The sequence below is a fragment of the Syngnathus typhle genome, linkage group LG19, assembly GCF_033458585.1.
Source record: "Syngnathus typhle isolate RoL2023-S1 ecotype Sweden linkage group LG19, RoL_Styp_1.0, whole genome shotgun sequence".
Lineage (NCBI taxonomy): Eukaryota > Metazoa > Chordata > Actinopteri > Syngnathiformes > Syngnathidae > Syngnathus > Syngnathus typhle.
This window is the reverse complement of record NC_083756.1, coordinates 6,596,425-6,623,467: the sequence shown is the minus strand read 5'-3', so window position 1 is coordinate 6,623,467 and position 27,043 is coordinate 6,596,425. Positions and strand designations below refer to the sequence as shown.

The 27,043-nt window shown below is 42.8% G+C and overlaps 3 protein-coding genes and 1 long non-coding RNA gene across 5 annotated transcripts in view; 2 read left to right on the top strand and 2 right to left on the bottom strand.

Annotated features, from left to right (window-relative positions):
* ahrra (aryl-hydrocarbon receptor repressor a) overlaps positions 1-18,798 on the bottom strand; it is a 37,480-nt gene extending 18,682 nt beyond the window's left edge. Inside the window, exons 1-3 of one of the 2 annotated variants that reach the window (XM_061265905.1) lie at positions 18,252-18,798; positions 17,888-17,980; positions 16,471-16,652 (exon numbers count right to left, since the gene is read on the bottom strand). In XM_061265905.1, coding sequence (XP_061121889.1) covers positions 16,471-16,652; positions 17,888-17,949 — 244 coding nt within the window. In that variant the 5' untranslated portion in view covers positions 17,950-17,980; positions 18,252-18,798. Of the gene's footprint in view, positions 1-6,475; positions 7,416-16,470; positions 16,653-17,887; positions 17,981-18,251 lie in introns of those variants that run through there. The other variant, XM_061265906.1, reaches the window with a different exon arrangement.
* Positions 18,481-22,716, top strand: LOC133143760 (uncharacterized). The gene is made up of 2 exons (XR_009710478.1): positions 18,481-18,612; positions 22,536-22,716. It is a non-coding gene; the product is annotated as an uncharacterized LOC133143760 (long non-coding RNA).
* On the bottom strand, positions 20,194-25,330 carry LOC133143758 (ankyrin repeat and SAM domain-containing protein 6-like). Its single transcript, XM_061265904.1, has 18 exons — positions 24,741-25,330; positions 24,424-24,642; positions 24,033-24,228; positions 23,807-23,957; positions 23,673-23,717; positions 23,389-23,593; positions 23,177-23,283; positions 22,907-23,058; positions 22,563-22,800; positions 22,414-22,463; positions 22,057-22,251; positions 21,822-21,984; positions 21,495-21,703; positions 21,185-21,377; positions 21,028-21,095; positions 20,806-20,922; positions 20,603-20,699; positions 20,194-20,504 (listed from the first exon to the last, which is right to left on the bottom strand). Exons 1-18 carry the CDS (start codon positions 25,070-25,072, stop codon positions 20,455-20,457), a joined length of 2,787 nt encoding a protein of 928 aa, XP_061121888.1. The 5' UTR covers positions 25,073-25,330; the 3' UTR covers positions 20,194-20,454.
* A 298-nt stretch (positions 25,331-25,628) lies between these two features.
* Positions 25,629-26,827, top strand: rps20 (ribosomal protein S20). The gene is made up of 4 exons (XM_061265668.1): positions 25,629-25,788; positions 26,130-26,229; positions 26,452-26,525; positions 26,608-26,827. The coding sequence occupies exons 1-4, from the start codon at positions 25,786-25,788 to the stop codon at positions 26,788-26,790; spliced, it is 360 nt and encodes a 119-aa protein (XP_061121652.1). The 5' UTR covers positions 25,629-25,785; the 3' UTR covers positions 26,791-26,827.
* Positions 26,828-27,043: the final 216 nt, after the last annotated feature.

The window sequence follows — 27,043 nt, the reverse complement described above, 5'->3', positions numbered from 1 at the left end:
TGACACCAGTGATTATTACCGGCACCACAAAGCCATTTAGTGCTGACAAAACACCTTTGTATCAGCCCACGGTGGTTTGGGTGAGCCAAATGAGGACACCTGATGTGTAACTTGAGATGCAATGATTGCTTCCTACAGTATAGTGTTTTAAAGTTTAAGTCACACTGATTTAAAATAAAAATAAAAAAATAAAAATAAATTATGGGACGGACAATGTGCACAAAAGATCCAAAAGTAAGTTAAAAATGTTACTTTGTTGCAACTAATCATATTTCATCAATGTTCAGCTGTTGTGAAAGCGCTATATAAATAAAAATATATTGTATTGCAATAAAAGTCTGTTAGCTTAACGCTAACATATATGCAAAATACCATGGACCAGCTAAGCATAGATATATGGTAATGACTTTATTCGAAGTTTATATATCTTCTAAATTTGGAAAACCGTTACTTAAAGATAAAACACTAGAATGGTTTAACAAACTTTGAAAAAATTTTCCCACAACAGTGTGTGGTCTTGTCATTCGGACTCGATTTCTACTGCGGTTTCTGAGTTTTAAATAGCTGGCTATATAATCTGTCCATTCTAAGGGAGCACATCTTGTTTCTGAAGACATTTTATGGCAAACCATGCAGTTGAAAATGTATTTTTTTTGCAGCGTTTGCACATGGTACAACTTTACTAAAAGTGTAAAATATTATACCTGTGGCGAACGTACTGTTCATTTTTTTAAATTTTTTTTTACTTTCCATGACAGTCTTGTTTTTTTCTTAACGCTTTCTTTCAGTAAATGAAAACAGACAGCGGCAAAAGTGCATTTACTGTACTGCACGAAATATGATATGACATCTGTCCCGTTTTGTTTTGTTTAATGAAAAGGCAAAGGCTGTTATAAGATAAAAAGGGAGAAAGAGAGTAAAAGATAAAGACAGTCCATGGAGGGAGCTAACATAAAAGGAACTGAGAGTCTTGTTCCCACTGGACAATAAAAGATGAAGTCCTTTGTGGCTTCCACTGTAGTGGTGTACCAGATGTGAATCAAACATACTTCAAGTTTCAGAGTTTTCCTTTTCTTACTCAAGTGGTCTCGCCTCGCATACCTGACGTATTATAGATGACAGCTTTAATTGCACAGGTATTTTTGTATTTTGGAAAGTGACCAGGACAATACGCTAACGTATAAACGAGCCTGTACTGTATAAAAGGTAAACAAACGAGTGGGATGACAACCACATTCCACATGATAAATCTTTATCAGCATTTTTTAAATAAAAGGATATCCTTGACCCCCAGAAAAAATAAATCCTAGCTCCGCCAGTGCCCGTAAATGTTTCTGTTACACGTTGCTTTTTTAGGTCCAATTTGTGAATCCCTATTAAATTGAGAGAACATTGCGACACGTCAACCTTCCCTGCGGCGAAAAAAAGGCTGTTGTAGTATGCCACAGAATTTAATTTATGACCATTTTCACAAGTGGAAGCATATCAGCTCATTTGCTCGACATGAAGTACACAAAGCAAAAATCACAGCTGGTATGAATGTTATTTCCCACTTGGCAGAATCTCTTTGTTGCATATAAAGCGCCATAAAATGTTTTGTTTGTTACTTGGAGGATTAATACTGGGTAACATTTCACTCATAAAACTTTAAAGAACTTGACAGATGCATCAAATATTACTGTGGGTTGCCTTCCTGTGGCTTCGATTCACGTCGCTTGTCTTTAATCCAAACAAGCTGCTCGATATTGTGCCAGCGAGAAGAACACTCTTCTTCTTCCTGCTTCATTGTCTCACTTTATAAAAACAGAACACGTTTTAATCCGGCACAACGCGTGACATTAAGAAAAAAAAAAAGCAGAAGTGAAGACTGTGTGTGGAAATGCTTTTGTCTTCTAAAATCCAGGTGTGTCACTTTCACATCCTGAAGGTGTGCGCATGATGAATCCACGTGTGGAATTAATATTTTCTATCATGTGAATTTGTGTGGGCTATGTGGGAGGCAGAGAGAGCAGGGATTCCCTAAAGCAAGTTCACTAAATCCTCACCAGGCACGGATTCCCAGGCATCGCGTGCAGCAGGGTGGTACTGTTGGACTAAACCACGCCCCTGCGCACACACACACACACACACACACACACACACGCTCGTAACAGAGCCGAGTGTCTTGCAACGCTTATCCCAGTGTTATGGGAGGATTGGTGAATTCCCACCATATACTCACCTGTCATCCCCAATTAAATCCATAGCTGTTGTTTGTGTGGCAGAGTGAGACGTCTTATCGCGACGGCATCTGGTTAACCTCAAGTTGCACATCAGTGGACGTGCATATCCCCAACTGACAAAGTTTGTTAACAAGGAATATACTGTACAAAAAAAAAAAAAAAAAAAAAAAAAAAAAAAAAGGGGAGCATGATGCACAAACCATTACAACATTGGATGCACAGCACCTGTGCAAACACAGGCGGGCCTGTTTTCGCAGCGGGGGGAACCTTTAATTAGCCTTTAATTAGGCTCCCATATTTCACCTACTGAGACGCAGTTGTGGAACAAAATAGGAGGGACATAAATCATTGCTTCGACAAAACGCCAACTCATCAAACCCATCATTGCGTGATCAGTTTGGAAAATAGAGACGGAATTTTAAGAAGATAAATCATCGCCGGGATAGCAACTACTGTGTCACACAGAATTGAATTTTTTACTGCACGATGCATGAGCCGACGTCCCTAAATACTCCAAGATTTACGGACCGCAACTGAAGAGTTATGTGATGGTCAAACATGTGGGCAGTATTGCAAACAAACGGTCGCACGCAACCCCGGAGAGGTCGTCTATGTGGCGTCATGCCACTGTGCTCTCGCTCGCCCGCATCTCACTCTCTCTTGCTCCCAAAGGAGCACTTGCGCGGCTCACTGGGAAAGCGGTCAAACATTATTAGCTCAGCAACATGCCACTGAGTTTTTCCCTGCATAAGTCGAAGCCCTAAATAGATTTACCGCTGCGGCGGGAGCACGCGATGCCCTCTGTCTCCAGAGCCATTGATGAGCAATGTCGAGCAGGAAAGTAACCCCATTTTGTGTGTGTGTGTGTGCAAGGTGGTCATCACACACACTCACCCAGAAGGAAATCCAGAAATTCAGTTAAGGAACTTTTTGTGCTCTGCATACTTTTCCTGCTCTTTCTGTGATGCCCCGAGATGTCGCGTCGTGTTTGCGGAGGAGTAACTAGAGCATGGGCCATTTGCTGATTGCCGGCCGGCCTGACAATAAACAGCAGTGTGATGGAAAATTTCAGAAGAAGGCCAGACAGGTAGGCGAGGCTCCTTGCGGGGTTGACGGCAAAGAAAACAGGGTGGTCCTCAAGATGACGCAGAGATCAGCTGTTAACTTCCATCCAAGTCATGGATACTAAAAATTAAATCAACAAAAAACTTTGCTACTCATATGCTGGCTTGGTTCCACAACACTCGCAATTTATTTGAAGATCCATCCATCTATTTTCGAACTCTTCCATAGGCATTAAATTCATATTCAGCCGTGATGATACACATATGGAGGACGGAGGAAAGGATTGGCACGAGTTGCCGGTAATGTCGTCGCCTGCTCAAAACAAGCCTTAACTGGCTATGATCACGCTAAGTGACGGAGATGTACAGTAGAAGTGACAGCTGGAAAGATGAGAGCAGTAGAAGAAAGAAGGGGGCAGAATTGATGGTGTGATGAACTGTAAATAATGTGCGCATGTCACACTCACATGCGCAATTCACTATTTTTTTTTTTTTTTTTTATGATAGTGAAAACAACCATGCTTGGCTAAAAACAAAAAGATGATTCATAAAAATTGCCAGATTTGTGTGGAGCTGCTCTATTGAGTGGGGAAATCAATTTGATCAACTTTTTAATATAAAGATAAAAACCATATACTCATTGTTATATTTGCACGGGGAAAATAAATTCCCATCTATAGGATGCGACTAGTACGAGTGTACCTAATGAAGTGTCCGGCGAGTGTGTGCAAAAACACGTGGAAAAGCGTGAGAGTCGGCCGGCCGCCGCCTTGGTAACAAAGATGCCATTTGTCATGAGACGGACCCCGTCGAGTCTTCTCCTCTCTCCTCTCGCTCATCCTGCATCTCGCTCTCAGCCCTTGTCCTGGTATGCCCTCCCCCTCCCCTCCCCTCCCCTGCCCTCCCTCCATCACGCCGCCATCCCTGTTGAGCGACTCATGCATGGATACAATGTGCTCCACTGTGCTCTTTGAAGGCTAGCATTACCGCTCACACGCAATCGGCACAGAACGCTGATATGTTCCTCCCTCTCATTTAACTTTATTTCAGTTTTTTTCCCCCCCTTCTTTAATCCACTTTAACCCTTTCCACCACGAGGGCCGTCCTCCAATGTGTCCTTCACAAGCCCAAAAAAAGAAAACACCGGCCTTTGATTCTCTTTTAAGTCCCTAAAATTGCCTTTGTGGTGACCGTAGAAGCCGACGCGCTGCGCATCCAAATATTTGAGGGCACATTTTCATTTTCGACTCCATTTTCATTTGTGAAGCGAGTTGAGTTTGCAAATGAATAGCTTGCACCTTTCTTTAATTACAAGCCTGTGACCGCATTGGCTCAACGGCAACGAAAGCCTGTTCATCACGTCGAGAGGAAAATGATTCCAGTTGACTAATGATGGCGCATGATTTAATTATTGTCAAGGATTATCGTTAGTATTTTACTGTCACGGTCTTAATCCAACGGTAGTATGGTTTTCTCTTCCAACGTCGTCGTGAATTCCGAAATACGCCATGTGCTGTATGTAATATGGGCAGCATGTAGTCTTTGATTTCAATTGTTTCCTCGTGGTCCAGCTTCCAACAGAGCGCGAGCCGCAGACATTTCTCCTGGATATTCCGAGAGTGCCAGCGCCACATCAGGAATATGATACTTGACGTGTTTTTTTTTTGTTTTTTTTCCCTCTCCCGCTGACTGAGTGACAAAAATATTCATTTCCTCCATCTTTCTTTCATTTCAGGCTTTGTGTACGGTCGCTGTACAAGCACGCGATTGAGAACGCTCCTGCGAACTGCCCTTTGGTGTCGCTCCCTTGTGATCTGATGACTGAGACAGAGTAGAATTGTTTGGGTTGCTATAGCGTCATTAGATGAGATTATAGGGGGGGGGGCGGGGGATCGCTTTGTATTCTACATGGGACGATTCCAAGCGATTACAAACGCTCTTAAAAGTATTTTCCAAAAGCGCCATGGAAGTGACGTGGCCCGAATCCCTCGTGGCACCCCTGGTTATTCCCTCCGTCAACTCGTCCTTTCGCGCTCATTCACAGGCGCTTTCGCTCACTCCTCCGCTCGCTTCCACGGATCGTTTTCATATCCACTTTTGCGAGGTCACGGCCGTGTCTGCGGTAGTCACGCAAGGCCCTTCGCCTGCTCAGTCAGCGTTGCACATACGCACACATACAGGGTCAGCATGTCTATTTTTGGCACGGGGTGCTTAAGGCATTCCATAGCACACTTGCAACCTGTGGCTGCAGGGTGGGAATGCAACGGGCTTAAAATGAGATTAAGCAGACTGACATTGGGTGATGGAGCAAGCTGTCACTTCAGGTAGCATTCTGCTACAGGGGGAGGTTAGAAAGCAAAATTAAACTTAACCGAGGATTAACCGACATGTGCTACGCGTACAGATTATTGCTGTTGATGAAAACGAACAAACTAAGACTGCAAAGAAAAAAAAAATGCATTTTTGTTAAGGTAATAAAAGGCTTGAAAAAACAACTACATTTTACACAAGTGGAAATGCCAGAAAATCCACAAAGCTGGTTTGAAAACAAATTGAATTTGGGAAAACGAACAAAAGGAAATAAAAACTAAATAGAATGAAAAGTCAAAAAAATGACAAAATGAAAGTAATTTTTTTTTTAAATGCTCAGTTTGGCTCACGTAAACTCGCAAGCTTGTTGTGAGGCTTTGACATATATTCACTTTGCAAATGGAAAATAAAATCTCCTGCTGTGTCGTCATTTTGTAACGGCAGCTTTTCCAGCTCATCAACTCCCATTTAGTGACGACTATCCCCAAAGAGGAGCGAGCAGAATATCAACAAGACAGCTCCAAAACGGCGTAGAAATTGACAACAGGTTTGGCCAAGGAAGGTTTCCACGGGAAGAGATTCAAGTAGCTGGGGCGAAAGGCTCGCCAAGAGGAACAAGGTCGGGGACCTGAAGCTTTCTGGCAGGTATTAAATTCCTGCTATCCGTCCAGCTGCTGAGTAAATACATGAGAATCTATTAGCTGAAGAAAAACCTTGTGATATTTGTTTATACTCGCTGACATCTAACAAAGCCACGGCCAAGATGAAATGAAGCTTGCAAACAAACATGACAACACTATGCGTCTCCATCCAGTCCACTTCAACCCACCCCCGCATTAAATTCACTCATGGTATAATCTGATTGCGTGACATGTTGACCTCATTGCAGGGGTCCTCTTTTAGATGCGCTGTGCTGCTCACTTAGAAGGGACGGTTCATGTCGTTCCACGTGATGGAATTGCTTCTCTTTACTGATCGGTTGTGGGAATGAGAAAAGGGTTGGGGTGATGAAGCGGACAAACTAGAGTAAGAACAATGAACAGAGAGGGGAGCAGTAAGACTGTTTAGAATTAGAATTAGACACGAAATTAAAACTAATAAAAGGAAGCTCTAAAGGACACAGCAGAATTTCAAACGAGACCAAAAAAAAAAAGAAAAAAATCTATTAATTAGCCAACCTGTCGTGATGATGTTATTTATAAATTTTACCACATGTATATTTTTTTGGTCAACATACCACTCGACCGACCGCTCCACCCTGTTTAGACATCATGGAAGGGTTTGTTTGCTTCTCTGGAGCAAAAAGAAAGAAAAAAAAAAAAACTCCCTGAAATTTCCTTGTTTGTTTACAGGCTTACTTGATGACACAGAATGAGTCACTGGCCAAAGATAACCAACTTACACTTTGTAAACAACACAATGATTTGTTGTGGCTCACCGTAGCAATCATAACTATGCCCCGGTGGCTTGTATTGAATATTAATCACTTGATAGCTTTGTTGCCTAAGCCACAAAACACAAAGACAACAAAATCAAATATGTCCAGATGGTGGAGATGATGCTCTTTAGCCACAACGGACTGAGCAACTGACCGGCTTCTGCGCGCTCACGACGCCCGGTATTTCTAAATCCGCCGTTGCATGATCATGGCGGTGACTAACTCGTTTAGGAAATTTTTTTCTGTGAGTTTACGCAACATCGCGTGAGAAGGAAAGGGTATCCGGTGGATCCAATTGCCCTGTGCGAGTGTGGCAGCGCCTTCATGAATGTGGCCTTTGAGTGGCAAGACGCCAGTAGACAGCCTACACTTATAGCGAATCTGTGAAGAAAAAAAAAAAAAAGGCCCGATGAGACTTCAAACTGCTGCAATTATGTTCTCCTCCTCCCCCACCCATGTCTTTCTCTCTCTCTTCCTCTCTCGCCATGAGTCAGGAGGAAGGATTCTCCAGTCAGCTTTTGTTTACACTCATATTACTCATGCGAGGGACTGTGACGTTTCACCGCATCAATTTCGGTTTTATTTCTCAAAAGACGAAGAAAATATTATGTTGGTTACTTCTATTTTTTTTCACCATTTCTAAATGTTTGTTCCCGCTTTTCAAACACTTTAATTGCATCGAGTGGACTGATATGTTTCTTGTTTACTCCGATCCAGATTAGATGTCACCCATGTGGAAGACTACTATAATGCAAAATAATAACAAATTAAAGTGCTATGCTTTTTTTTTGGTTTTTTGGGAGGGGACGGGGTTACCGAGGGCAAACAGGTCACCACGCTCGCACGCACAGAAATAAATCCTGTCTGCATGTTGCCTTCTTTTTCTCTTCAATGTTTTTTTTATGCAGTCTTGCCGTTAACCATACAAAGGCTTGCAGAGAGAAAAAAAAAAACAAAGACACATTTTTCTGAAGGTATACAGAAAGCCCCTAAAGAACCTGACTAACACTATGATTTACTCGCTTCTAATAATAGCCGCAAACTCACAAAAATGCATTGCTTCTCATGTTAATCCTGCAGTAGGAAGTGAACTGTCTCTCAAACTGGGTTATCCGCTTTTTGTTGTTACCCGGAAAATCGAACAAGGCCTCACGGTGAACATCTGAGAGGCGGGAAAAAAAAAATGGAGGTAGCCGAGTTCCATTTGCCGAACAGATCTTTACATGACAGTGGCCTAGCAGCATGTGTGCTTTAGTTTGAACTTACTGTACAGCGCAGATGGAGATATGACACCCTTGGCAGTTATATGGATGGAAGTCAGCTTTGATTTTGGAGCTATATTTACATCAACAGCCCAACAATGTCGCCTGTCACATCAACATCGTTGCGTGGGTGAATGATGTTTCACAGCCAGTAAACTAGGTTAGATTAATTTGTCAAACTTTCAAATCTGAATTTTGGGTAGCATTCAAGCACGACAACGATTAAGAAACGGGATTTTATTGGACTCCTCGAAAATTGTCGGCAGCCGAGGAAAGCGTTCAAATGTGTTAGGTCGAGAAATGCGCCACGATCAATCAACTGTGATTGAGAAATAATAGGAGTGCCGCATGAAAAATAGACACTGGTCTGACCACATCCAGCCCCTGGACAGTGTAGGAAAACAAGGATTTAAACTCAGTGGCTCTGACTGTATGTGTGTGCGTGATGCATATTTAAAACATTTGCAATTTGATGATGAAAACAAACCCTGGCACATTAGCATGGAGAATTTCCTCGCTCCGCACGCAAACTTGGAATAAGGGAGGGCTGCGCGGCGAGTGTGTGATGTGTGTGCGTGAAGCTATGGGCGAAAAGCTAGCAGCTGTTTAAATTCAGCCCTCTCCACAACATGCCAATTTAAACATGATCCTCATGGACGGAGAAAGAATTTGACACACTCGCCGTCGCTTTCTGTCACTTTCTATATTCTTTACAATATTTCAAAAGGAAACTATATTGCACTTTGAGTTGACTTGAAATATAAAGTGACTTCCCTGGCAGCTCTGGCAACCGGTATGAAACATTTGATCCGTTGTCATGCGTGTGCTTTAAGAGGTCATGCCATTGCGCTGGTGAATAAATCATCATGCTTAGCGCTGGTGCATGAACGGCGCGCTAGTTTGATGCCGGTGGCGCCGAGTCTAACAAGGGCACAAACGCACGGGAGCCGACATTGACTCGCTTCAGCCCATGTTGCAAGTGAGCTGGATTAAAGATTCATTTTGATTTTTTTTTCCCCGAATATAAATGCGACCTATCACCTGTGAAGACAATTTTAGTAACAACTTATGAATTTGATGCACAATTTGTTTTCGCCGGCCACATAAAATGATGTGGCTGGCCGTATCTAGCCCCCGGGCCTTGAGTTTGACACTTGTGGAATTCAAATTCGCATAAAATAGGAGTCGGCACACACCTGCCGTCATTTAAAGTGCCCTTGAGTCATCCCAAATATAGTTCAGATGTTATAGAATACCATTCTTTTATTCCTAGCAGAAGCCTTGTGCCATTTTATTGTTCAAATAAAATATGGATCACAAAAACCGGACTTCCAAACAGGGGTGTGTATACTTTTTATATAAGCAATAAGTCGAAGTATTTGTGCAAAATCAAAAGTACTAATTCAACTCCTACACTTAAGTGAGTGTTTGAAAGAAATCTGGCAGAATCTTTGCATTCAAACCTGGACGGAGCGATTATTTTTGGTCACACGCACATTCACACGTTCCCCTAAAATCCCAACATGCATTTCAGCCACGTCACAGCTTTGTTTACTGTCAAACACTTAAAAATACACCTTCCATTCTCCCAGCGAACAAATAAAGCCCGGGGGCTTGAAGGACAGAGCGAAGCGCGAGTCACGCAACCAACAGCTCCGCCCTCCCTCCCCAATTCTTCCTCTCTGCCATCTCCCTCGCTCTTTTTCTCTCTCGCTCTCGCCGTTGCTGTCAACATACTCGCTATCCTGACGAACTGGATACCTGACTGACTGCATGAGACATTTGTCCCTCCCCGTCAACACAATATTTGTTTGCTTTGTCTGTCTTGGCTTGGCGACAGTGTGAAATGAGGACAGACTGTCTTCTTTTATCATTTTTTTTTTCCTTCTCGCTCTGCCCTCTGCATGCATTATTTTGTCATGCGCACTCGTTCGATCATAATTCGGCAGGGAGCAGGAGTTCAACGAGAGTTCAGGCTGCTCCGGGTGCTCAGCGCAAGGCCACGGCCTGCTAGCCATTAAAGCGCACGCAAACGTATTTGAAATGCCTCTCGTGTCACGTTCCCTCTCCTTTTTAAATTTCTGAGTGGAATCGGAAATTTTAAGAAACCCACTCAAGGACCCTGACGCTGAATTTACACTGCGTGGTTCAAGTGTTTGGATTCTGCTGTACCGGGTCAAATGGCACGATTGCATTGGGAACGAGCTCGATTTACTTTCGAAAACAACAACGGAATGCTCAATGAAGTATTGGCCTCCAAGCATAAAGTGACAAGCAGTAATAACAGTACAATAGGCCCAAGCTGTCAACAAGAAGATAAAACCTACAAATGCCATGTGAGTCTTATTGCCAATAATAACACATCCTTGTGTTCCATGTTGGCTCAGCACGAGGCTACAAATTTTCAGAAGCAGTTAAGCCCGAATGAAAACAGCAGCGGTCACTGTTGGTTTTTTTTTTTTGGACTACTTTGTTTCACATTGTTATTCTTGTATTTAAGCGTTTGTCATTGCGAAACCATATCGTGCCAGAGCGGCAGTGTCACCGAGTTCATTCATCAAGCAGCGTGAATAGGCTCTCCGTTCGCTCGGTTTAGCCATCAACAGATCGCATTACCGACACCACTGAGCTGTTGATGCGGGTGGCCACGTTAAATTGGTTGTGCCGTAGCTAATAGGCCTCGGGTTCTCACTGGGAGGAAAAACTGAGGGCCGTTTGAGGATGACGGCCAAGGTTTTGGTTCAGAGGAGAGAATCTGTGTCATTGACATCAATCGTTTTCTTTGTGGTTTGTCCATTCACCATGCAAACAGAAAGAGGGAAGGAGGCAGACAGCCAAGTCTTTATCATCAGACACATTTTTTGCATGTTATAAATCCTAAAAATATATATATTAAAGGCTTAAATTTAATGGAATACATTCTTGTTTTGATTTAGAGTTAATTGATTTTATTTAGAACTCCAATAAAGTGCAACATTAAAAAAAAATGGAAGCACTCTGATGCCAGTTCACATAAGAAAATGAGCATCCATAACAAGTTTAAAAAATGGCCTTTTGACATGTGGTTTAGGGCAGTTCTTCATTCTGCATGCTGGCATAGAGATCAACCAAGTTTGTTTGTTGTGTGGTTTCTTGAATCTAAACTCTCAGTGCACTTTGCAAACCAAAATGGTTTGAAGTGGGGGCAAAGTTTTTATAGGCTGACTTGTTTCTATAACAGTGATCAATAAATTAGCTGACATGACAATCGTCAACCTAAAAACAACTGACCCGGGTTCAATCGAATTTGGGTTTGGCGAGTCGAGCGCGGACCTCCCGCCAAGGTCAGACAATCGCAAACATGATGATGTGTTTGTTTTAAAAAAAAAAAAAAAAAGCAAAACGACGCCACTTCTGTAAGTGGGACCAGAGCCCTCTCCTATTTTTTTGTGCAGACTTTTTTTTTCCTTCAATCCCATCCTCAATGTCTAATTTTATCTTTTTTTTTTTTTTTAATCCCACAAAAAACTTGCCGGGGGTGTGTAGACTTTTTTTTACCCGCGCCATGTGCTCATCATCTACAGTAGGATCCAACAAGGTGTTCATAGGACATTGCAACTAATCTCCATCGTGCTTGTTGCTCTCCTCGTCATCCCTGCGCGCTCTGCTCTCTCTTCCTTGCGCGCTAGGCGGTAGCTGTGACAGTAATTACACAAGACAGCCTCCAACAATAGTGTTGGGCCAACAAAGCCTTCTGCTCCCTCAGCATGAGTTCTATTTGTCTCTTCACACTCACTCAAACTCAAACACACACTCTACCCATCTGTTTGCACACATACACACACACGGCAAAGGACCACGCCTCCCGTTGCCGCGCGGCTGCCACTAGCTGTTACAGTTGGCGTCTAACGGGGGGGGAGACCCCCTTGGCACTGGTTTGAGTAATTCACTTATGGCCTTTTGTGATCCCGCAAGGCTTTGTTGGCCCCCAACCCAATAGAGATGGACTTCACTCAAGCGAGTTCAGTGTCTGTGGCATGAGAGGCCAGGCAGGGACAAAGCGAGTGTCATGCCTTTGATTCGAGCGACTAATGAGTTAACTGTGAGGATCCTAAACGCGTACGGCGGCGTCTCTATTCATGCTTCCCGACATACAAGGGATTAGCATGGCTGGCCTGTTGTGCTGGTTAACAGCTATTGTTTGGCTGATTACCAGGGAGCGGGCGAACACACATACATGAGAGGGAGGGAGGGAGGGGCGGGGGGTTGGGCCGACATGCAATTAACGCGCAATTTAGCATGAAATCTTTGCACCAGATAACTCAACGTTCGATACTAAAAAGGGAGCCAAAGGACGTTATTGATCATGAGAACGTGTCATGAAAACGGGCTTCGGATCATGAATGAATGCAATTTTTATTTCAGTATAACATCATGACTGAGTGATCAACGGTCTTTGATTTTTGGATAACCAAACTCAAACAAATTTCCAGATTGTGTTTTAATTAAAAAAAAAAAACATTTAAAGCAGATTTTTAACCGAATTAATATTTCCGCACATTGAACTTCAATTCGGCATCCATAAATAAGACGCGCCTGATTGATTAGAAGGCACGCTGTCTCAATATTGATCCCTGGCATTGGATCAATTTTAGGCCTTCAAACTGCCGTCGTCTGTCAGACGGTTAAGAATAAAAAACCCGTTTTTAAAGGCCATCCTGAGAACTCGCGTGACATTTGTCAGAACACGTTTCCACGTATGAAGCCTCCATACAGCGACTTTGTCTGCACAACTTGTTGCACGCAATTACAGACATCGCATGTGGAGGAAAGAGGAAGGAGAAAAGCCTGAGCGCTGGCATTTAGCCTGATCACGCACTCTTGGTGAAGACAAAGAGGTGATTTGCTTTCGTGGAGGTCAGTGAAAGAAGGAGAAGCGCAGGAGCTCATCATGGGGGGGAAAAGAAATAACATGTTAGACGTGATCCGAGGAACACAGAGAGACATTAAGCTGGTGGGCAAGTGAAGGAGAAGACAATGGACTCAAATGGTTGTCACGTTTGAAGACCATCATCACGCAGAAGAGCAAGTCTTCTCGGCTTCAACAACCGATTGGGAGATTCCAAAGCGTTTTCTGCCCGGGTGCTCCTCATCAATACAAATACGAAAGGCTGGAGATGTTATACGAGAGGCGAAAAGCGTGAGCGTGTGAAACGGCCGACTCGGCGTAAAAGTGCAAAGCCACGGTTTGGTGCGGCAAAACAACACTTGGGTCCACTTGGCTGCGAGCGCGTGACATTTGGCGTTTGGCTGCCAACGCTTTAACGAGGAATCCCACAAAATAGTACGTAAGCATTTCTTCACAGCTCGCCACTTTGACACTTTTGAGTTGAACTGATTCCTGGTGATTACTCGCTTGTTGCGCTCTGGGTGACTGACTCTCGGATGGGGTCAAACACCGGGGGGGGGGGGGCAGATGCGAAGGCTCGATCGCTTTGAGTGTTCTCTTCAGAAAAGATGCTGACAAATGAGTCAGATAGCTGTGCAGAAAAGGAGGCAACATACACCCGCTCGCCATATTATGACCACTTGGACAAGCTAACGAGATGCAAGACTGCCTTCATAAAGATAATGTTGGGATGTAATCCTATCTACTGTGAAATTATTTAAAGATGATAAATGAAGATAGAATCACTAAATACGGTGTCGTTGAATTGTAAGGTAAAATATGCACAAAGATTCTAATCCGTTTTACATCTCGTTAATCAGAGGATGAAGTCCTTATTTACTTGAATTGACTGTAATTTAGTTTATGAATTTAATCTTGTTTGTTTTTGTTTACTTTCGGGGGAGGCTTTATTTCAAAGAGAATATAAAAATCACAATGCGCAGAAACATTTTTAATTTGGGGAAAAAAATAGGGAAGCTAAGGGACAGTGTTTTGTTGTGTTTTTATTTGATTTATTAATATTATTATTAGCCTTCTATTTTCTTATTAATATTTTTGGCAAATTTAGTCAAATCCATCAAAGTGTGCAAAGAAGAGAAAATCACTAGTGTGATTTGATCTATTTCCTCAATTGTTGCATAACTGTCTGCTGTCTGTGGAATGACGTCATTAATGGCGCAGGCCCGGCGTGAGCCTGTGGTCTCTGTGGCCTTTCTCTTTCTCTTCCTCTTTCAAGGTACCTCAGAAAATCGCGCATTTGAGGTGATATGTATAATATATTTGCACGTGCAATCCGGTCCGGTGGTCTATGCGAGTGTTATGACAGCTATGAAAGACAACTGGGTCTTTAACAGACACACACCTTGCTGACATGGGGATTGGATATATTTACACTTTAGCTATTTATTTGAGTGGCACCATCAGTTAGTGTTGAGAGATGGATTGATCATTTGTAGGAAAGAAAAAATAAAAGCTATGTTTATGTTTGATATTGTATTTGGTCAAAATGTGCAAATGAGTAGAGGTATGATAATGCCATCTAAGATATCCATCATGTAATCATTTTACCACTGAATGTTTTTTTTTTTTTTTTTTAAATAATAAATTTTATTTTAAATTTACCTTTCTTTCCAACGTCCTAACTAGAGTTTGTACCCTTAACTGCCAAGTGATTACAGGTAATAATTAGCACTCAGTTTGGAAGCCTCAGGCATGAAAGAGAACGACATTTTATTTCCCTTAATTGATTCATGTCCAATAATTTTCCAACTACAAATTACACTACAGAAAATATGAAAAGAGGTTTAAAAAAAAAAACTCTCCAACATATTCCGAACCAATGATTCCTTTTTCCTAATAACAGAGAATTGACTGTATTCTTTTAAATGTCTTTCATAAATTTAAAACCAAGAATGGGTATTTAACAAAACAATTCCAGTTCCAATATAACAATGAAATGCAGTGAGACAGTCAAACAAACAGACTCCCCAAAAATTCAATTCAAAGGGGAAAAATAGACAACTGGGGCAGAAAGACAATGAAGGAGGGATTGTTAATCATGAGAGTAAATATTTAACAAGCTCAACAATTCCTGTGAAGCTTGTGGGCCTAACATGGAAGCGGAGGTAGTCAGCTGACGCACACACACACACACATATATATGTAGAAAAAAAAATTCTAATCAAACAATCCCATCATTTTTACCTTGTTAGTCCTACTAAATACAGTAATAGAAATTACATCTTTTTAAAAGGGGCAAAGAATCCTCAATCCACATAATTTCTCAAAGTCCCCCCAGTGGACATCACGCAGAAGTACAAGCGCATCCGTGGAATAAACTTTGGATACTATCTATTTGTGGGAAAATAAGAGAAAGTGTCGTCACCATTATTATAATGTGATTGTTGTTCTATAGTACAAAAGATCATCGGGTCAGTGCGGAAAGTATTCCAAAGAAAGGGCTCCGTTCCACTTCCAATTATTTTCATTAGTCGAGCATCAAACGACAAGTGAGCAGGTCAATTGCCGCTGCTGATAAGAACCCTGACAGAAGTAGAGCAACTCAACAGAGAGCCTTTGATAATGATTCAAAGTTGATGATAAATGAGTCCAGATCTTCTATTCTGCCCAAAGTGTACCTTGCCTTCACTTTGGACAGCTTTTCACCACACCTCTCCACACTTTCACACTCCACTGAACTGTCCTTTTCCTTTACTTTACAACTCTGTCAACACAGATCACAAGTCTTCCCAGAGGCAGCCGTTGTCGTTGACTACTTTATTCATGAGACACTTTTGAACAACTTTAGAGCTAAATAGGTAAAACAGGTAAGCAGGTCGAAATTGGCTCCGCCTGACACTCCCACTCAGTGAATGTTCGAGAGAAACAATTATAAGCTTCGTGTTTTTTTTCAATGTCTTTAACCCGTGCATCATAAACTTTTAATTATTATTTATTTTTAAGCGTTATCTTTTTTCAAATTGCAACAACAGAAGCGCTCCAGTTACTCATCTGATATAAAATGAAAAGATAGATTAAATCCAGGGTATATTTTGGACCGCTTTGCATGAATGAATTACTGGCAATATTGCAGAATATATTAAATATGAATATAGTTAGAACTGCAACAGCACACCTTTCAGTTCTGGGAGAAAATGTTTTTTGTGGAAAATCACCCTTAGAAAAACAATTGTGCAAGAAATTGGGGTGTTATTTTAGACACACACACAGAAATGTCATCTCTTACCTTGGAAGAAACTTTTGACGCGGAGGTAGGAAACTGCAAGGCGCAGCACAGACAGTTTGTCCAGTTTGGAGATGACATCCGGCGGGAACGGCAGCAGGCTGGCCAGCCGGTCCAGCTCGGCATTCAGCCTGTCCCGGTGCCGCTTGGACGGGTTTGTTTTCTCATTAGCAGACGACGGTTTCCTGGTGAGGTGAGTCAGTGAAAGATTTGGAACATAAACACTTTTCACCATGCCAACTTGTCACTAAGGCTGTTTTTTTTTTCCCCTCACACACTTGCCTGAAGCATTGTGACAAGCAGTGAGAAATAATTCATGTCCGTGAAGCTTAACTCTTTGGGGCAAAATGAAATTTTGACCTTTTTTTTTTTTCCCCCAGTATAAAGCTGTCATCTGTTTAAGCCCTGATGGTCTTGCTCCACAAGATAAAATGATCAATTATTGGCAAGTTTTAAAAAGTCTGCCATGGAAAATATATATTTGACTTGTTGTTCTTGGCAGGGCCACGTGATCATCTCTGCAAATGTCCCCTGCCTTAGAACTTTTCCTGCAGCCTTTCTCGGTGCACCACACAAAACTGTTTTGTTCTTCCTCCAATGACAGCAAATGTCTTTACAGGGAGAAAAAAAAAATATGATTTAAGCACTACAATATAGCTGTCCTGAATGTCATGAATTATATATTCGTATTCACTGGGGATTTTTTTATCCTTAGTTAAACTCAACAACCCTTAACAGCTATTTGGTCTTGTAAATTACTAAAAAAAAATTACTAGCTACCTGATGGTGACTTTTTTTTTTTTTTGGTTACAGTTAATTGCTTTTATGTCTACACCGATGATATATTAGTTATAATGCTTAATTGTTTAACTAAATAATACTGGCCATTAGACTTGTAGCTGATATATGCGTTTGATAAATGAAAGTGTAGAGTTTGAAAATTAACTGAATTAAATCGACGGCAATACGTCACTGGAGGATTTTGCTGCATTATTTAAACGTCTTAAAACTGTTACTTCTATTTCTTTTTTGCTCACGCTTGAAATTTTGATGTTCAACTGATTTAATATTAATGAAATGATCTGACAAAATTTGGCTGGTGGGTGGGGTCATATGCTGTTATGAAATGTCAACAGCATCAAACACAACCTTTTGAGCCTGCAGCTACAAAACAATTAATGTACGTTCAAAGTCAAGAACATACTAATTACATGCAGGCGGAAAAAAAAAAATAAAGTCATGTGATGCATAAACTGACGATCGCTTTTATCTTATAGTCGAATGCTCATGCTGTTTGGGTACAAATGTCACAATAGCACATTTAATCTCCTTGCAGCCTGGTTGCAGGCCTCCTAGTGAAACGTGCACCCAATTCCTCGCCATGATTCTATTGTCAAAAATAGTAAATATGATTCTTAACTGCTTTTGGACGGGCTTCCTCCGCTTTCTGCCCGCGTACATGCAGTCTCCAGGAGGGATCATGATCTTCCGCTCCGTGGAGGTAACAGGTGCGCTGTGGAAGGAGACGCCAACACACAAGATGCACACGAGGGACTTTTCAACCTTCCATGTAGCTCTCCTACTTTGTTTTGAGACTCGAGAAGAGTTGCTCAAACTATTTCAAACGATTATGTCTAGACAGCAATGAATTACAGAAGGGAGTGTCGTTCGATTACATGCAAACTACTAAATGGTTCAACTTAGAAAGTTATGGGATAAGTCAGAAAAGCTAATTTGCATATTGACAAGCTCAGCAAAGAAATAAAGTGCAAAAATTGACTCACCCGGACACGCTGTGGTTGTCAGTTAAGTCCAGTATAGTGTTTCAGTGGAGTCACATTAAGCGTAAAAAAGAGAGAGATGTGTCCCAGGGGGGGTTGCACCCACTTAACAGGGGCAAGTGATAAATCCACGGGAAAACCAAATAATCGAAAAGCTTGCAGCTGATGTTTTCATCAGCTTTGTACTGCTCGCGGCAGATGTTGCCTGATGCTTTATACCCAATTGAGTCGCCTTCACTTCCTCGCCTTTCAGGTGGCGGATTCCTCTGAATGACATGTCGAGCTCTTCGCACGCAACTCCGCCTCACAAACAGTGCGCGCGCACGCCACGCGCACACGCTCATACGGATACAAGCTACACGAGGTTTGTGGTGCTTTCAGAGCCTGTCTGCATATTGGAAATATCAGCGATGTCGTGCATGATGGTTTTTATTCGAATTCGTGACGCACGTATTAAACAATAGATAAAACGGGGAAAAAATAGTTTTATGATTCAATATTTATCTGATCATAAATCACGCTATTTATCTTGAAATCGTTTCGATGTAAAGTCAGTTTAGGTTTTCACAAGATTCACGTGAAGCCGGCATCAGCCCAAACCGACCCCGGCGTAGCACGCGCACGCACGCACACGCGTCGGAGAGCCGCGTTGAGGGGAGGGGTCGCACGCAAGGGCAGCCCAGCCGCTCTTGTGTCATACAGGGACCTTCTGCTGTCAGGGACGCTACTTGCAAGCGGGAAGATTTTCCTCCCACCGCAAAACTGGTTTTACGAGGAAATGGAACTGGGCTTATTGGTCGAAATAATTTGATAAAGGGGGTTTTGCATGTCGACTGGAGGCGCACTGAGAGGTGCGTCATTGTCGACGAAGAGAGGAGCTTGGGACGGAAGCTACATAAGTAGACTTCAAAACAAAAGCAATTGGAGCCAAAACAAATACAGGAAGTAAAGAATATGCATTCATTTAATTTCTCAACCTTGCAAATTCTAGTTTGTTTGCATAATGTGCAGATTGCATAATTTTTTTCCTAACATATCTATCCATGGTCTTACTTTTCCCCGTATTTTGCTAATAATATAGCCATTATAGTCAGTAAAAGGAGATTCTACTCCTTCAATTAAAATGAGTTCTTCCTTGACAGTGTACTACACTGCCCTCTGCCGGCCAGCCTTGTATTGCACCTATAATGCTGATGCCAACTTTGGTTTTAGACATTTCATCTGTTGAATGATTTGAGAGAACACAAAAAAAAAACATCAGGGGCAGGAGTGACCATACCGGCATCTGTGATGTGTGCATTTCAGGCTAACGGGACTGGCATGGCTGCATCATAAAAACACATCTTACCATTGTCAGCGGCGAGCATTAAACCTAAATGGACGCTTTGGCATTGGTATAAATCCGCTGAGATCATCATCCGAGATGTCATTCAACTGAAGCCCTGCCAATGCCGCTTGCATCCACTTTGCACGCAAGTGCGTGTGAGCGTGCGGGTGACAATGGGGCCACATGCCAGTTGCAATAGTGTGGCTTCCACTGATCAAGATGTCATTGTGGGACTTCAGGGAGAGGTGATGTGACAAGTTTGATTCTAATGGACATGAATCATTGATGGGGACAGTCACTCTTGTATGACACCAAACATCCACTCATTTCATTTTTGTCACAATTATTTAGGGCAGAGCCGTTCTTGACATTACCGATCGCTTAGGTAGTGGGATCTGTTGTAAAAAGTGATATTGTGGAATGTGCCAACCAAAGTCACACACGTGATCCCAAAAATTTTTTTAGCATTGCACAGGAAGATTCATTTTTTAATATATCCTATTCATGACATATATTCCAAGTTTAGTAGAAAGTTTGAATCAGAGACCCACTGCAAACTGTTGCTCATGTTTCGACTCTTTTCGATGTAAAATAATGGTCAAATATAAACAAAAACTATGAACAAAGTATTTAAATGTTTATTTCAGGCACACTTGATTGGTCTGTTACTGAAGACATAAAATACTCAAGCGTCCCAATATCCCATTTTCTTACACTCCCTTTGTTTTCCTCATAGTTGCACATTTTAGTGGCAGTCTTGCAACCGGCAAACTTTCCTGGGTGGCAGCAGCTTATGAATGTGTGTGTGTGTTTGTGTGTGTGAATGCCAGGCACCATGTAGTGTAGATAAAGCGCTATATAAGTGCATTCCATTCAGAGTTACCTCTTACTGGAGGAACGGACCTGGTGTCTCATCCAATTAGTTGGAGCTGAAAAGAAAAAAAGGGTTGTGATTAATGAGTTCTATCCAATTCATCTCTTTTTTTGCTACTATTATGACAAAATTTGTCAGGAATGAAATACTCACAGCGTGGCTTTCCAGGTGGTCTCGGGTTACTGGCACTGCTGCCGAAGGAGGACTGAAAGTTGTGTATGGTTTCTTGAAGGATCTGCCTTTCTCGACCCTGAACAAGGAGCACGATTTTGGTTATGTATTATGTTTCGGAAAACTAATACGGTGTTGGGTTTGACAGCAAATACTTGAACGCCAGACCGTTTTTATACAAGTACCTTCCCAGCGTTGAGCTCTGATATGGCTGCCAAGATTTGTTGTCTCGGTCCATCGGTTTTAATGCCCAGTTCTCTCAGGTCGCCGTCGGTTAGCGTCAAGAAAGCTTCCATGTCCACCTAATGAAAGACAAGGATCAAAACGAACTTTTAGAGTAAAACAATTGTGTGCGTGGTCAATAGTACAAAATCTTGAAATAGCAATAGAAGGAAAAGAATAAGTACCTCCTGTTCCTCAAATATGGGCTGATATTTTTCCAAGGATAACTTCTTTAAGATACCTGACAACTCATCTAGGAAAAAAAAAAGATAATATAGTTATCATAGTGAAAAACTCACGGTGAGTTTATGCGTTCACATCATCCAACCAGTGTTTCATTACCGTCATCGGTGATGGTTCCGCTGCTGGAGCCTCCACTGCTCTTGGAGCGAGGATGGGAGGACGCCGAGGACAAGGAGTCTCCTTGACAACCGGGAGGCTTTGGGGTCGGGGAGGGTGATGGTGTGAGAGTGGGCGATGTGCTTTTGGAGGTGGACGAATTCCCAGACTGAGGTCTCCTCTTCAAATCCATCTTCTAAAAGGAATGCAGAATTAATGGTTGCATCGAGAACAACTCCGACTGTTTGAAAACAACAGAGCCACCCGGAAGAACATATATATAATAAAAAATGTACAAGGAAAGGATGCGGACCCTTCTTGAAGAGATGTCTGAGGTGACCAGATTATGGGGGGAGTGGGTGTCATGGAAACTCATATCAGGTGTTGGCATGCTGGCGGCCGGAAATGGACTTGAAGTTTGACTGTGCTGTTTCTCAGGAGGTTGAGTCTTCACGTCGATCAGGCCTGCAGCCTTCTTCCGCTGTGCAGCTATCTGGGCCAAAACACCGTCTGCACTGCCCCCTAGTGGAGAGATGTGACGACTCCATTATAAACAAAATGCACAAATTAAATCATGTGTGGATATATTATTATTTTTAATATCAAGGTGTACTGTGTGTCCTCCTGTGACTGTACTGACCTGAGCGGTTGTGCATGTCCCGGTTGAGCCCGGCCACTCCATTGGAGCCCCCGGAGGAGTGAGGCGAGTGATAATGGCCAGAATTAGAAGGAGATGAGGACGAGGGCCCCTTGGGAATGCCGGGAAACTTAATGGACCTGCTCACCACTCGACTGATAGACGTCTAGATAAATAGGAAAAAAGAAAAAAATAAGAAAATAAAAACTCCTCATCATTCTCACATATTACCACTCACAATATCAGAGTTGCCGCTGCTGTTCAACTTTCTCTGTGGAGGCATCGGAAGCCGGGGTGTTTCACTTTTGCCCTCTCTGAGGAGGTGTGAGCGGTCTGAGTTCCATGATTCAAAGTTGGATGGGGGCAGGAAGGGAGGGATCACTGCCTTCAGCTTGTCGTTAGGTAGCCTGGTAAGGGGAGCGCCACTTCGAAGCTGAATGAGAAAAACACAATGACGTTTGCAGTACAATTTGGAGCAGAACATTAATTTTCCATGACTAAGAAAAATTTATTTGGCACAGCTTTCAAGTGCAAAACTTTCCTCCTGTCACTTTCCATATCCCTTCGTTATATTTTCTTAAATAAATATTCTTACCATTGTGGTAATTAGCATATCCTCCTTTTCTGACGACGCCCTGCATAGACCTGGGGGGGGGGGGGGGAAATCACATTTACATTATATTAGAATATTACATATGCTTTTTTTTTTTTTTACAGACTCTACTTCTGAATTCTGTGACTTACCTGTGTCCTTGCTCTTGACTGCCCAGACGGCACTGATGTCACTTACTCCCTGGGTACCAGCGGGTGCCGATACAGCGTGAGCAGAACTTGCAGGTTTGACATCAGCTTTCATGGTGGCGTCCAAGGAGGTTTCTGCGTCATCAGGGAACGGAGCCAGTCGGTTGGACAAAAGGCCATGCCTCAGGGTGTGAGTCAGCTTCAGCCGCCGGAACCGATTGGACATCCTATTCCACCACGACTACAACCCAGCATGTCAGTTTGTGGAGTATTTATAAAATATAAGCTTGTCAGTTTTGCATTTGGGATATTAGAGCAATTAAATGGCAATTAAAAAAAAAACTCACCTTGAGGCCTCCTTTGTCATCAGGTGGTACCGGGGCATTATTGAGAGCATGCCTGCCTTTGGAATGACCCACTGAATTCCTGCCACGGTGTTTGGACCTTTCCTTGTCCACTTGCATACACACTGATGCTAACAGACGCACCAGCTCAGTGTCTGACAAAAAATGAAAAAAAAATAAATAAATAATCAGGTACTTTGTAATTCGAGCACGTAGTCAAGCGTGAAATCAACCATAGCAATTTAATAATGCAATACATAACAGATGAACCACCTGGATCATTCAGCAGCATGACCAAATCAAAAGCCGTGTATCCATTCTTTGCTCGAAGGTTGACGTCAGCCCCTTGACTCAGCAGATATTTGACAACCTCTTTATTTCTGAAAGAATTGTGACACCCACCACCATCGACAAAATATTTTGTGGGATCTCTCATTGAATCTTTACGCCTCTATTTTGTGAACATTTTGACAGCTCCAGCTCACCCGTGATATGTCGCCTGCATCAAAGCGGTCCATCCGTGGACTCCATCTTGTTTGTCGATGTCAGCTTTCTTCTCCACCATCAGTTGCACGACTTCTAACTGACCGCTCACGGCCGCCATCATCAGTGGTGACGCTCCCTCCTGATTGGAGGAATTCACCTGAGTGGGATCTTCCTCCAGAATTTCCTTGACCAACTGGGAATTTCCTGAGCATAAATAAGGGGGAAAAAAATCTTATAAACAAGGAGTAATATTTGATTTGGATAGGAATTTATCTGGACATACCCAGTTTGAGGGCACTGAACACATCTGGTCTTCGTCTTTCATCATCTGGGAAGAAACAAAACTATTAATTTATTACGATGAGGTACCAAAGGTATGTTTAATTGAGCAGATCATTTAATCATTCGAAGTCATACCAGTCTGCGGTCGAACAGTAGTGATGGAATCCAGGTAGGCCTTGAGATCTCTCTGTTTTAGCTGCATGGCAAGCTCAAACGCCGTCTTGGACAACACATTGACTCGATCTGGATCGGCACCACGCTCCACCAGCTGCTGGGCCACAGCCACCTTGCAAAGGATACAACTTGAGTTGCATTTGTTATCTGAAACCCAAACACACAAGCGCACGAAAAAGGCCCCGACCTTCCCGCTGAGTGTAGCCACCATCAGTGGACCCCAACCGGTGGTCTTCTGTGCAAAGCGGACATCGGAGCCCCACTCCAGCAGCAGGCGCACTGTGGCTTCGTGGCCGTGCTGAGACGCCACCATCAGAGCGGTGACGTCCATGAAATCCCGCACGCCTCCTGCGCAGCCTTCACCGGCTCCAAAACCAACCGCACTGTGGAAAGAATGTACACGATGCCTCAGACATTCCAAAATATACAATACTAACAAAACATTAGGGTGTTTGAGCTTTCGTAGGACATTTCAGGATGGAGGAGGTCAAATTAAGTTCACCTGTAAAGGTGCTTTTGAGGTTTTGGTGAGTTGTGCGCATCTTTTTTGACAGTGAGAGACAACAGAGAGGCCAAACCTGCAGCTGTTGTTGTTATTTTCATTGGGGACAACCTCCGCCGCCGCGGCCAGGTGATCGAAGTCGTCGACAAAGGCGCCGCTCTCCAGGAGAAGCTTCACGACATGCGTGTGTCCCCCACGCGCGGCCATGGTCAGGACACTTGCACCCAGCCGGTTCCGTCCGTTAATGTCTGCCCCATTCTCCAATAGGATGTGGGCGACGGTCAAATGACCAAATCTAAGGATGCAAAGAGACACGGAGATGAATAATGTCACTATTTTGATTGTTTGCACTAACTGGAATTAATGACTCAGATGTTGTATGCGTCAGCCTACCTAGAAGCCTGCATGAGGGGCGTCCAGCCATAATTGTTGCGGCTATCCACCGAGGCTCCCTTTCGAAGCAAAAAACGGACCAAGTTTTCATGACCGCTGGCAGAAGCAAACTGCAGGCCGGTGTTCCCCTCCTCGTCCGTGCAGTCCACCGGTACAAGAGACAACAACAAATCCGCCGTGTTGCACTCCGAGCCTGCGTCCGACCGCAGTCTGCTTTGCCTTCCCGAATCTTTGGAGGCTCCGGGCTCCAAAATCCCCCTTGCCGTTTCGTAGTCCCCCTCATCGCAGGCACTGAGGAGAAGCAGCGAGTTAGCGGGTACGCCGAAGTTCATGTCCGCCTTCCTTGGTGTTATTCCGATCCCATTCAACTTTTAAGTTGTCTGCAAGAAGAGTTTGAAACTTTGCCTGTCACTTGGTGCGCGTTTGGACATCATGATGCAAAGCCCTCCATTGACGCGAAACGGCAATAAACTTTATAAATGTCTCTTTGTATTGGTCAATCATAACAATAACACCGACATTTTTTAAGAAAACTTGTGATATGGCTTCACCACCGGGTGCCCTGTTCCCCGTTACTTGACCAAGAATCGTCGTTTTGCATCATTTACTCGGAGATTTCCGGTTGCATTTCAAAACAAAGCCATCACGCGAAACATGTCATTCTTGTTGCTATATTACAAAATAATAAATTAACTATATTTATACAGAACTATATGCAATTCCATAGTAGTTACTTATCTCTATATTTGGTTTCAAAATATTATACGCACGTTTTAAACTATCATTGTCTACCCGACAAATGTTTTAAAATGGTCTATTCTAGTTACCAGTAACGCATACTCCCGGTGGTCTGCCGTTAGGTGTCGCTGTCACAAACCCACAGAGAAGAAAGAAAAAGAACCCGGATGACCGGTACATATGCAGGAAACGGCCCTTAGCAAGCCCTCTTTCTTGAAAAGCTAACCAGTCACCACGTTGCTGGTACTCCTGGCTCACCGCTGTTCGCCTGATTTTCTTCCGAATAAGTCGGTCAGGAACTATCACAATGGTGTGTATATAAATGTAAAATGTTGTTACTACTTTCTTAAGGCTCGAGTTACGATTTGATTGTGATTATAAGGGAAAATGGAACTCGAGCGGGCCAATAGCCTCGGTGCTAGTCCCCGTGGTGTTTGCGCCCTGCAATATTTTAGCCAAAATGGCAATAGAAATATTCGACTTTATGGCTACATATTATCAACACGCACTTAAGACGATTAAAGCCCCACCAATCAGCCACCTAAGGACGAATTAAAAATACTGAATAGGTTAATTTATAAACAATTAGTGGCTTCAAATAATAAATGCATGTGTATGAAGTTATAGAATTGCATATTTACTTGCGTGCAGGCTTTCAAGGACTCTGGGAAGGCACCTGTTGAGACTGAGGTGAAGATCCACCGCATCCGCATCACCCTCACCAGCCGTAATGTCAAATCCCTGGAAAAAGGTAATTATACAAGCCTTAGACTCGATGTTTGTCACTATACAACATATGTACGTATAGTGACAAATGTTTAGATACTGTGTTTCTGATTTCCGATGAAGATGCAAATCTTACTGACACCTCTGATGTCTTTTATACGCTATTCTGAGTCATTATACTGGTATGTAAGTACAGTGTGTAAAAGTTGACGAAGTGATTGTGACAGTTATGTTTTGCCGTCATCAGTCTGTGCTGACTTGATCCGTGGCGCAAAGGAGAAGAAACTGAAGGTGAAGGGACCAGTCCGCATGCCAACCAAGGTAGAACCCCTTTGCAGTTTTTATGTTTGTCGTTACCTGTTGATAGTGTTGTTTCTCACATGACTACTCCTGTCCTCGCCAGACCCTGCGTATCACCACCAGGAAGACCCCCTGTGGCGAAGGCTCCAAAACTTGGGATCGCTTCCAGATGCGAATCCACAAACGGCTGATTGATCTGCACAGTCCATCTGAAATTGTCAAACAGATCACCTCCATCAGCATCGAGCCTGGTGTTGAGGTTGAAGTTACCATTGCTGATGCGTAAATATGCACTGATGCAATAAAGAAAAAAAGAGAGAAAATGACTTGCCTTTTTCTTTTTCTTTTTTACACTACTCAACATGTATCCATAAATGTATTTTGATAAAAAAAATTCTCTAGCACATTGTCGTTTTGTGTGTGTGTGTGTAGGGCTTCATAATGATAGACTGCAATATGTTAATAAATGATGCAGCCTAATAAAGTATAATGAAAAAAATTCCAATATGCACTTTTAACAATTCATACATGCAGACAAA

Excerpts from the sequence above, each read along its gene's own strand:
- rps20 (XM_061265668.1), top strand. Across the intron at positions 26,230-26,451 it reads TGTCAAATCCCTGGAAAAAG|TCTGTGCTGACTTGATCCGT; the intron begins GTAATTATACAA and ends TGCCGTCATCAG. Across the intron at positions 26,526-26,607 it reads CAGTCCGCATGCCAACCAAG|ACCCTGCGTATCACCACCAG; the intron begins GTAGAACCCCTT and ends TGTCCTCGCCAG.
- LOC133143758 (XM_061265904.1), bottom strand. The coding sequence starts at position 25,072 with ATGAACTTCGGCGTACCCGCTAACTCGCTGCTTCTCCTCAGTGCCTGC. Across the intron at positions 24,643-24,740 it reads CCCCTCATGCAGGCTTCTAG|ATTTGGTCATTTGACCGTCG; the intron begins GTAGGCTGACGC and ends TTGCATCCTTAG. Across the intron at positions 22,252-22,413 it reads ATATGCTAATTACCACAATG|CTTCGAAGTGGCGCTCCCCT; the intron begins GTAAGAATATTT and ends TTTCTCATTCAG.